We start from the raw sequence: 11,669 nt of genomic DNA, 5'->3' as shown, positions 1-11,669 counted from the left end.
ACACATCCTAAATATACATACGCATATATATTTAGGTCCTAAACACACATATATTTACACATATATTTAGGATCGTGGTCCCGGTTCCGCCTCTCCCCCCAGAGGACACGGCGAGACGCCCCCCGAGGCCGGGCAGCGCCGGACCCCGGGAAGCTCCGCGGGCGCTCCCCGCACACCCGGCCGCGCCCTACCCGGCCCGGCCCGGCCGTGCCCGGCCCCGCTCACCCTCCGCCGCCTCCGGAGCCCCCCGCAGGCCCCCGCCGCCTTCCCACTCTCCGCAGGCGCCCCCGGAAGCGGTCGCCTCGCCTCCCGCAGGCGGCGCTCGGCGCCCCGCGTCAGCGGAAGGGCCGCGCCGGGCCAGGCCGTGCTGTACCGTGCCGGGCTGCCGTAAGATGGCCGCCCGCGAGGGCTGAACGCCGCCCCGCCGGGGAGCCGCCGCCATCACCGCCAGGGGTGAGGGGGGCAAGGAGGGGACGGGTCCCCTCCTGGGGACGCGGCCGAGGTGTTTGGGGGGGTACTGTCGGCGTAATTTGTCTGCTTGTGACCCTGTGGAGTGTTTGCCTTGTAGTGTTTAAGTGGCTGCGTAGAGATGGGTTCCGCTCTGATAGTTCGCGACACGTCTCTTGTGTTGTAAACGAGTGCAGCGAGTGATTAATAGCCTTGTATGGGAGCAGAGAGAAAATTAATTCGGTTTCATGCAATCAAAGGTTGTTTTGGGCTGGAAGGGACCTCAAAGCCCACCCAGTTCCACCCCCCTGCCATGGGCAGGGACACCTCCCACCAGACCAGGCTGCCCAAAGCCCGATCCAGCCTGGCCTTGAGCACCTCCAGGGATGGGGCATCCACAGCTGCTCTGGGCATATGACCAACAGGGGACTTCTCTTCCCTCCTTTACCACGAGCATGTAATTATAAGCTTTAGCCAAGTTACTACCGGAACTAATGCTTTGTTGATTTGGTTCTAAATTCTGTTGGTGCTATTAAATTATTAATAAAACATGCCATTTTAAGCATCAAGATAAAAGAACTTAAGTTGATTGGCCTGAATGATCATGTCTAGAGTGATTTATCCGCAAATCATTTATAAATCTTTTAATTCATTAAACCACAAATCTGACCTTACTGATGTGTATTTAAAACAAACAAGTAAAAAGTTTGTGCATAAGTTGCAATGTTGATGTTAAGTCATGAAAATATCAGTGCATTCAGACTCCATCCACTTGATGCTTCGGAGGTGTCTGAACTGTTTTGGTGGTGTCCTTGTATGTCCTGGGACAGAGCAGAAAAACCGGTTACTGGAATTAATCATTGTCTTTTCTTCTGGTGTTCTCAACGTGAGTGATGGACACTGCATGAGGTATATTGGAATCAAGCAAAGCATACTTGAGTACCCGACGTATTTTGCAGGAGACCCAATCATTACTGACAGATGGCTCTTGTCAGGGAATGGCTTCTTTGAGTTGTTGGCAAAGACAAAAAACACTGAATTCCACAAGTCATAGTCATAACAGACAACCTCATCCTGAAAGTTAATATGTGAAAATAATAAATGAAGAAAGCATTAATATTGCAGAGAGGCTGTTAGATTAATGGGGGTTCTGCTAGACCCCATGGAGTTAATGTGCTGGCTTCCAGCTGATGCTTTAAAGTTAAGTAACCAAGTAATACCTTGAAGATCGGGGAAGCCACATAAAAGCATTCACTAGAAAACAGAAATGTTTCCATTTGTTGAGGGGCTCTAGAGGGTTATAGAAGTCAGGTTGTACGTGGCTCAGGGAGTCCCCTGCGTCAAGTAGAAAGCTCAGATGCTCATTTTGATTTTTATATTTATTTATTTATTTATTATGTTAGCCTGTGAAGTGAAATCCTGGAGAGTAGAGAGACTGGTGATCAAGGAGAAAGAATGTGATGAAAATGTTACACTTGTGTCAGACTGTTTTATGAAATTAGAAATTTCCTGAAGTAAAAGGACTCTGAGCCTTGGAATGGAGGATTTTCTCATCTAGAGAGTTAAAGCTGGAATTGGCTGGTTTTTACACCCTCCTTTCCCCATAAGCTGGTGAAACGGGTGTGGCAAGGTTGGCATCTGTTAAAGGAAAGGAAAAAAAAAAAAAAAACTATTGTTTGTATCCCAGTAATCGCTTCATGGTGGTTTGTTTTAAAAAATAAAGAAGGCAATGTTTTGTAAAGGTTTATGGGAGTGGAAAGAATTGTGGTTGTAGTTGGATCTACAATTGCATTTAGACCGTTGTATTCACACAGATAGCCAGAAATCTGCATTTTTAACATGCTCAAGCTTTTTGAGAGATTGGTTTTGGGAAAATCATTACAAAGTATCGCAGTGACCCCTTAGTGTTTATACCAGGACGTCCTTTCCGAGGAAGCATTCTCTCCTGGAGTGGTAAATTTGAAACTTTGCCGACTCGAACATGAGAACAGCAGTCACCTTACAGGTACTCTCCATCCAGTTTTATTAAAACCGTGCCTGTCCGACAAGGTAGACGTTAGAAGTCAGATGACTGAAACACCGGCACAGGGGTCCTAAAGGATATGGGTTGCTACAATTATTTGAGCAGTCAGAACCGCAGCACTATTTCAGTTAAATTTGTCCGGGTGGCTGTTTTCTGCTGTTTTCTCTGCTGTTGCAAAATAACGGTGTTATACCATGATGCAGCACTGGGGTAGCCCTTACCATGTCCTTTGTATTGTGCTGGACGTCTGGATTCCTGTGCTTCGAGCCACCTCTTTGTACGGCGCCTCGCCGAGTCGGTTTGGTTAGGCTTGTCAAGGATACTAATGCCAAGCAGCAAGGAATCTGGGATAATGAATCAAGTCTGCATAACACCAGATGCAATGCGTGGCCTTTGTTGCAAATTTATTCTGTTTTCATTTGCTTAACCTTTATGTTGCCATTTCTACTCGTGCCAAAAAACACAGTCTCTGAACGTGGAAAAACTCAAAATTCGATCACTTAGAAACTGCCGCTTAAACGAGTTGGGATACGTTAAACTTGTCAGAAAAGAGAAGCAAAATACTTGAATAATCAGTGTCTACTGGGAGTATTAGGCCTTCAGATGACTGAATCATGAAATGCTAAAAAAATAACCACCGATGGATTAGAGTCTGACATTAATTTCTTTGTTGACAATTGACCCTTGCATCTGATCAAACTCCCTACCTGGAAAGTCCTCTAAGGCACTGTGTCTGTTCTGTGATGGAAGTTGACTTCTTTTGTTTCTTTCATCCCTTCGTCAGCTTTTGCATTTTAAAATGAATTGGTCTTGCTGAAGAAATGGCTTGAGCCTCAGTGAAGGAGGCAGCTAGGAATCGGTGAGGGGTACCAAGAAGCAGGAATAAGGCTGCAGGAAACTGGCTAAGCAAGTATTAAGCATAGAATCATTAAGGTTGGAAAAGACCTCCAAGATCATCTGGTCAACCATCCCCCTATCATCAATGTCACCCACTAAACTATGTCCCTAAGCACCATGTCCAACCTTTCCTTAAACACCCCCAGGGATGGTGGGCTGCATAGGGAACATTTTTGCTGTACTCTTTGGTGTATTCTCTCATAAGGGCTGTATTTTATTCTGATTTGTGTGTGATGTATTTTATTCTGATCTGTCTCAAATTTACCCATTTTTGGACCAAGCCTTGGCTACAGAATGAATCAGAAGGAAGAAGTTCTTTGCACAGACTTTAGTGCCACTTCAATTTTTTGGGAAAAGTCCAAACATGAGGAAAAACACAGCCTGTTCTCTTTCAAGTTAGTTCAGTTATTCCTTACCTCATATTAGATTATGTGTATGCAGTTATAAGATGGGATGTTTAAAATGTTTTTGAGTGGGTTCATTGATTCTAGACGTAGTCTTGGCTCCTTAGTCCCAAGAACTTAAAAGAGGATAGGAAGGAAATTGGCACTGAGATTTCCCTGGTTCCTGCCAGTGTGGAACTGCTCGGCCAGGAGCAGGGGAGATGCCGTCCGTAACCAGCTCTGGAAATCTCTAGTTCTAGAGCACTGTGGAAGCATGAGTAATAGATACAAGAGGAAATACTTGCTGCTTTAACAGCTGAGATACACTTTTTAAAGCCAAGGCAGTGTCTTTTTTTTTTTCCTTCCCTAACCAAAAGTGGTTTATTCTATGTTGAATGTAGCTGAGCTGAAACTAGTATGAAGAATCAAATCATGTAGGTACTTGAACAAAGGTTATAAATATCACATATTAGCCAGAATATTCAGTAAATGGAGATGGAGGCTTACTTCAAGGACACAAACCCATCAGTTTTTTTTCATGGCTTACTGATTGACTAGGACAGAGAAAAAATATGCTTTGAATCCAGGGGAGAGGGAAGAACACAAGGGCAAACACTGATTTTATGTAAAATGATAAAAAGGAAATTAAAGCTATGCTTTATTGCATCTTTGTCATGACTATCTGGGCTGTGTTTAAAAGAACAATTTGGGGGAGAAAAAAATCTCACAACTGCTTTTTAATTTCTGATATTTTGGATGCAGTTTAACTCTTCTCTCTTTCTCCCTTCATCAGAAAAATGAGTGGTGGGTTGGCACCAAGCAAAAGCACTGTGTATGTGTCCAATTTACCCTTTGCTCTGACCAACAATGATCTATACAGGGTAAGTTTTTAAGAGCCATACTGTTCAGACTAAACCGATTGACAACAATTTTGAGTGCAAATACAATATTGATATACGTCTCGTAGAAAAGTTTGTCTTGATAAATTTGTTACTAATGGCATGGAATTGTCTATTGTAAAATCTTTCTATTTTGTTCTGTTTTTCAGATTTTTTCTAAGTATGGGAAAGTTGTCAAGTAAGTGATCTGATATGGCCTGCTATTTTCGTAGCTTTCATCTTAAATATTTAATGTCTTTGATTCACTGGCATGTCTTGTGCTTTTTATAATTTAAGTATTAAATGTGTAACTATTGAAGGCCTGTTCATTTTTAATAAAGTATAAATTTAACAGCTGGGAGTTCTTGCAGTTGCACACACGCTGCAGGAATATTTGTCTTGCAGACAAGTGCTGTTTTGTTAACTGCTTCTCCAGAGCAAGTAGAATGTTACTGTGTACCAGAAATCTTTTCTCGCAAGTAGTTGAAACAATATTCTTCTAGTCAATGTTGTTTGCTTTCCCTCACCTCAGCCACAGGTGAATAATTGTAAGAGTAGGAGCTTCTAAATACATGAATGAGATGTCACAGCTCTCACGTCCAGTTCCCACTACTGCAACATACAGTTCCTGTGTTTGTGGTTCCAGAGGGATTTGTTACTGTGACTGTTTAGTGCTACGTTTAAGATCAGATATAAAGCTCGATAATAACGACTCTTAATATGTGGGATATTCATGAAAGATTCTTGTGAATACCTGTCTATGTGTTGAAATGATAGAAATAGATGTCATGGTAAGGAACATGCTCTTTTTTTGTTTGTTTGTTTTTAGCTGCTCAGAATAACAAAACTCTAGACTTCAGGTTTTTCAACCAGTAAATATCTGCTGTAACTTCTGGTGGCCACTGTAACAATTTCTGATATGTAGAGCTAAGTTCAAAGTTTTTGAAGTCTCCCTAGTGTGTTTCAGGTGACAAAATAGCAGGAAATGCCAGTCAGACCACAACTTTAGGAAAACATGCATGAGAGGAAAAACCCTTGTGTAGGGCTCTGACAGACGCAGTGACCAGTAAAAGAGGGCAGCTGCACTCTTTGTTTCCAGGCTGGGAGTATCTGACCTGTTTTAGTTCATCTCTGAACTACTAATTTAGAAAAATCCCAAGCCAAAGGTTGTAGTAACATTCGTGCTTAATAGCTGCTGATGGACCTGTTCTCCATAAATTTGTCGCTTTTGACTTCCTGGCTATCCTTTGGTAAGGAGTTCCACAATCTAAATGTACCTGTGCTGTGTGTGTGTGTAGGCAGTAGGGGTCTTCTACCTTGGCTTTTGAACTTGTTTGGATAGGAAGATGGGAATTGCATGAAGTATTGACGGTATGATGCTTTGCTTATTTTAAAGGTGTTGTGGCTGCATACTTTCTCTTTTCCGTTATCAATAGTTTCTAGTGTTTTATTTGCTTGTTTTGGCTACCATACACAACAGAAATGGTGTTTTCAGATGCCTGTGCTGAAGAAATCCTGTGCTGCATGCTTTGTGAAAGTAAATGATTTAGAACTTGCTATTTTATCTGCATAGTTGCTGTTTTCCTTAACCTGTACCTTATTTCACAAAAAACTCACTTATTGATACCTAATTTTTTCTGACATTTTGTCTAGTTACTGCCTGAAATTAAACCGAGTGCAGACTCACAGAATACCATGTGTATATGATACTACCACGACTACTTTTGTATTTAGCAAAATTTGTTACATAATTCTTTGCAAGCTCACCTGACTCTAAACAGTGCAGATATTATGGGAGACTACTGGTGTTTCCATTTCAGTGTGAAACCTGATCCTTGTTAGCCTCAGTTTTCTATCTCTAACTAGTTATTAATTCCTAAGAAAAATCTTTTCAAATATTAGCTTGATTTCTGGAGATTCTTCTGCCCTCTAATTAAAGTCAGTTTAAACAACCTTTAATGGGCTTTTCTTGAAGTGTGACGTGACTCAGCAAAATCATGCTGACTTTTCTTCTTCCTTACTACATTTCTCATCCCAGTCTATCCTATTATGACTTTAACTCATTTGTTGAGGTTTTATGCAAACTCATTCTTCCTACAGTGGCAGATAATAGGGAGGAGTCTATTCTTTTAGTTTTTAACGTGTACTTGTGTTTTTACATACATGCAGACTGCCATCCTGTTTCCCACTGATGTTTTCTAGGACAGAATACAATTGACATAAGATTGAAAGAACTGAGGTTGGGTGGGTTCTTTACCTCTAGTCATTCTGTGGATTTTACTGGGTAAAAATCTTTCTTAAATTTCTAGATGTGCTACTACATGCATCCGTAACCTGCTTGGACTCCAGTTGGAGATACTTGTAGAACAATACAGCGAAATACCTTAGCTGGTTAGTCCTACAGAGAAGTAGAACTCTGTTTGGATGCAGTTCAGTACACTGCTTTTTCAGCAATTACAGCAGTGGTCGAGATTGGTCCCAGATTTTTAAGTTCACCTCCAGTGAGTATAGTTCCCTCCAGTTACGTTGTCTACAAATGGGGTGTGTTCTCCTTTCTTCAAGTCGTTCAAGGAATAAGCATGATACTGGACTGGAATGATGTGGAAAGACTCCACATGCTTTTTTTAGATAATCTCCACTGTACCTCCAAGCACATGCCCTGGTTAGCTGTTCCTTTGAATTTCTTTTTAATGAGCCTTTCTATAGTTAATTATACTTTGTTTTCTTTTTGCTATATAGCAAGCTAAGATCCCACTGAGATCTTTCTGGAAAAAAAAGTCTCTACAACAATTTAAGCATACCAATAATGTGGTTATATGTTTTCAGAGTTACTATTATGAAAGACAAAGACACCAGGAAGAGCAAAGGAGTTGCCTTTATTTTGTTTTTGGATAAAGAATCTGCACAAAACTGTTCTCGGGCACTTAATAACAAACAAGTAAGTTATGGAAAGTTGTTACGGCAGGAAGGTTGGGTTTACAATTCCTAAGTATTTACCTTTTTTTCTATTTTCTGTAGCTGTTTGGAAGAGTAATAAAAGCAAGTATTGCCATTGATAATGGAAGAGCAGCAGAATTCATTCGCAGGCGCAACTACTTTGATAAGTCTAAGTGTTATGAATGTGGGGTGAGTAAAACCAAAAGAAAAGCAACATACTCCATCTTTTGACTTTCAGCTTATTTGTTCTGTTTCACCATTGCTAATCCTACCCATGGTGTTAAAATACTTTTTGCTGTTGATATTATCAACTTGCAGAGCAGTTGTACCATTTTCAAGAATGATGGTACCCTTTTTGCCTTTTATTTGGGATTTTTGGGGTGGAGGAAAATGTGCTTATAATACCTGCTTAACATGCTGATGAGCAGACAGAGCTGAGTAGTAGTATAATACCGTTTGAGAAGGAAAACCTCTTAATCATTGCTTTGGAATACCTGCTTTTGCTCTACCTTTGGAAATAATAAGTGTTGGATACAACTCTTTTTACGCAGAACAAGTGTTCTTTGAGTTTCAGGCAACTCCTCGTTTCTTCTGAACACAATAACGTAGGCATTTGAGATTTGGATTTTATTTAACATCAAAGGCAAACTTGATTTATATTCATAACATTTTTGAGAGCAAAAATGTTGACTCAGTCATATTTCTTAAGCTGCTAATGCTGAGGTTTATATCTTGTCTTGAACATAAACCATGCTGTAGTGTATTCCGATGTTGCAGCAGCCAAAAAAAATCTCTGCCTTGCTCATAGCTTGTTCGGTATTTGCAGTTAAACATGCATATCACCACCGATCTCTTTGTTTCCATGGCAAGCTAATAAAGAAGAGTTTGTCTTCTGTGTGCTTATTCAGCATTCCATTTATCTTGTTAATTGTTTCCATTTTTTTCCCCCTGAACTGTCTTCCATTAACTTCCCTCATGAAATGTTTCAACGTGTAGTGGTTGTTAATGATTTTTGTTAACTAATATTTCTTTTTCTACAAGGAAGCAGGACACTTAAGTTATGCTTGTCCTAAAAATATGCTGGGAGAGCGGGAGCCACCAAAGAAAAAAGAAAAGAAGAAGAGAAAGAAAGCAGTTGAACCAGAAGAAATGTATGTACATTTATTTCCATATTAGTACTTCACTTAAGCAGCTTTTTCATACCAAACACTTAAAATAAAGATCTATGTATTTTTGTTTCTCTGCACAATGAAGTGAGGAGGAAGAAGAAAGTGAAGAGGAAGGAGAAGACCCTGCTCTAGACAGCCTCAGCCAGGCCATCGCTGTCCAGGTACAAAATTGAAGTATTGCATATTTATTTCTAAATGGAACTTCTCTCAAGCTTCTTCTCAAAAACAATCATATAGTCTCTAAGATACACTTTTACATCTGTCTGTTCTGTAGCACTTAGGGCACTCTTGCCTGACAGTAGCTGGTGACTATAGTTGAGTTCTTCATATTGCAGGCATGTTCAGTCCTTTTTTGGTTTTAATGTTTCACTATTGCTGTGTTTTTGAATTGCACTTCTTTCTTTCTTTCAAGCTTCTTTGCTGCTTAGTTCCCTGTCATCTCTGCTGTGATGTTCCATTAGGTTTTTGATCCACAAATCCCTCTTTATTCTGATAACAGAGCATCTGGAAAAACAGTTATGCATAAATGAACAGGTACATACTCTGCTCTCACTCACTAGAATATCCTTGAACAACACCTATTTCTGGAGCACTTCCTTTGCCTAATACAGCCTATTGCTGTCTCTAATGGAACTTTCCTCTCAAAACATATTTATTCCAGTTTTTGTTATGTAGATAGGTAGTCTGACAGCTATATTACTGTCTTCTTCAACACTTCATTACAGGCTTTCACTTCACTACACATAGCAAGCCTGAACTGATGTTCAAATTTCATGGCTCCCCAGTCCCCAGCTGTTCCTTGCATACCCCCACTGCCTAAAAAGTCCTCACAGTTTTTGAGATAACTTTATCCTGAATATGACTTTGTGAATATGACTTAGCTTTTGTTTCAGACAACGTCAGGTATGCAAATATGCACAATTATTCCACCCACCCACGTCCCAAAGAAACTCCACAATTACAAATAAAACCTCTAAGCTTAAAGAAAGCAGGAAATATTCCAATTTTTCTTACAATCTAAAGATTTGAAGTGGGATAGCATGTTTCCTAGTAAAAATAGGAAGCATCTATTTCAACCTTTAGTTGAATAACCATATCCCTGAAGACATTCATTCCATGAATGAGTGACTGCTAAATGCAACAGATGGAAGACTTCTTAGTGGAACAAAGCTGACTCAAAAATGTCAACTTCAAATTCATTGCATCGTTCGCTTGAAATCTCAACTGCTCCATAGTTCTGTAAGTTTACTGTGTGTGTACAGTTCATCTCGTTGGAAAACAGAGGGTACTCCGTGTGGTCTGCATTGGTGCAGAAGACTTTTACTGTCAGCATGTGAGAGCTACTTTCAGAAATGTTTTTTAGTGCATTCATCACACAGTTTATCTGGAAATGGAGTTAAACCCTCTGAATTCTTTAACTCATGAAATAATTCAAAGCCTGTTAGTAATTAAGATGCATTACAAATAACAATACTATTTTTTTAATACTAAGTAATACTTCTTCCATTGTAGCAAGCCAAAATTGAGGAAGAACAACAAAGATGGACACAGACTGCAGGGGAATCTTCCATTTCAGATGACTCAAAACGTCCACGGATTAAGAAAAGTGCTTATTTCAGTGATGAGGAAGAACTTAGTGATTAAAATAATATTGTTTTATATGCATATATATAATATATACAGTGTACATTTTGTAAAGTGCAACAAAGTTATCTGTAATACATGTTTTTCTTGGTGTTGAAGACACTGAAAATCATGTTGCAGTTCTACCCTCCCAGCTGAACCTCTCATTTTTTGATCTCTCTCTCTCTCTTTCTCTCCCTTCCCCTAACCCCCTTTCTGCCCTCAAGGCAGCTTTTTACAAAACTGATGTGTTTCTATGCTTAAATCCAGAAAAATATCAGGGAGAATGCTTCCTGCAGGTAGTATCTAGACCTGAAATGGGAGTAAAATCTTACATTAGAGGAGTTCTTAAGAGTTTTCCTAAGAGGACTTCCTCTTAGATCACTGTTAGCACCTCTGATGCTTTATTAGTCCATTTATTGTCTGTTTGGAAGCAGTGCTTTAGTAGTGTATGAATAATCTTGCACTAGCTCTCTGCCTAGGGTTGAATTTCAGCCTTAACTGTTGTACTAGTCTTTTAAGTCTTCATGCAGTAATATAATAAATTACTGTTACATAAGTTTGGTCTGTGAAATCATTTTGGAGTAAACAATATCTCTGTTTTCCAAAATTAAGATGTTCTTCTGTTTTATGTACAGTTTTAGTAATTTGCTGTACATTTCTTTATATTAAATATAGGCTATAAAATAATAGACTTTGTCTATATAGACTTAGATACATAATAATAATAGACAGATACAAATTCAAAGTGATATGGTGGTGATATGGTGATTAGGTCACTCAAAATCTTCATACTTTTTTTTTTTTAAAGAATAATAGTTCTGTTGCTCTTGAATTAAAAACAAGAATGGCCATATGTTTTAAAAATGGGTGTGTCCATATGCTTTGATATTCTCTAATCTGATATTTAAAGTCTCCCGCAGTGATAGGGACTTATGCTGAGCTGTTTGTTGCTCCTGACAGCAGTTTGCGTGCCTAACATGGTAGTTTTAAATACACTTGTTTCAAGCATGGATCTCGCTCCTATCTAATATTCTTAAGCATCTGAATCTGCTGCAAAACCCGAAGGGCACAAAGTTCTCTCTGTGCCTGAAAAGCAACCTTAATGTATACTTGGAACTGTCACAGTCTTTAAGTGAAGTGTGTTGGCACCCATGTCTCACCTAAAGCTGTTCAAATCTTTTAAATAGGGTGTCCATGTGTAAATCTCTGCAGGATCCTAGTCATCTTCCTGTGACTACCTCTAAAAAGCCACATAGATGCATCAGGATCAGTCCAGAGCCCTGCACGAGCGATCACTCCCAAAAACACA

The 11,669-nt window shown here is 39.8% G+C and overlaps 2 protein-coding genes across 6 annotated transcripts in view; one reads left to right on the top strand and one right to left on the bottom strand.

Annotated features, from left to right (window-relative positions):
• The window catches only part of PPHLN1 (periphilin 1), a 74,948-nt gene extending 74,593 nt beyond the window's left edge, over positions 1 to 355 (bottom strand). For 2 of the 4 annotated variants that reach the window (XM_040551422.1, XM_040551444.1), the window contains exon 1: positions 226 to 355. The gene's annotated coding sequence lies outside the window, so the exon portion shown is untranslated. The remainder of the gene's footprint in view (positions 1 to 225) is intronic. The other 2 variants (XM_040551424.1, XM_040551449.1) reach the window with 1 other exon arrangement.
• ZCRB1 (zinc finger CCHC-type and RNA binding motif containing 1) lies at positions 321 to 10,912 on the top strand. 2 transcript variants are annotated; one of them, XM_040551471.1, is made up of 8 exons: positions 321 to 453; positions 4,544 to 4,631; positions 4,799 to 4,827; positions 7,455 to 7,566; positions 7,647 to 7,754; positions 8,607 to 8,716; positions 8,820 to 8,895; positions 10,247 to 10,912. In XM_040551471.1, exons 2-8 carry the CDS (start codon positions 4,548 to 4,550, stop codon positions 10,376 to 10,378), a joined length of 651 nt encoding a protein of 216 aa, XP_040407405.1. In that variant the 5' UTR covers positions 321 to 453; positions 4,544 to 4,547; the 3' UTR covers positions 10,379 to 10,912. The 2 variants fall into 2 exon arrangements, with proteins under 2 accessions (XP_040407405.1, XP_040407397.1); XM_040551463.1 differs by lacking the exon at positions 321 to 453 and adding an exon at positions 562 to 3,762.
• Positions 10,913 to 11,669: the final 757 nt, after the last annotated feature.

The sequence above is a fragment of the Cygnus olor genome, chromosome 1, assembly GCF_009769625.2.
Source record: "Cygnus olor isolate bCygOlo1 chromosome 1, bCygOlo1.pri.v2, whole genome shotgun sequence".
In the NCBI taxonomy this organism is placed as follows: domain Eukaryota; kingdom Metazoa; phylum Chordata; class Aves; order Anseriformes; family Anatidae; genus Cygnus; species Cygnus olor.
The sequence above is the reverse complement of the archived record's forward strand: the minus strand, read 5'-3'. Positions and strand labels throughout refer to the sequence as shown.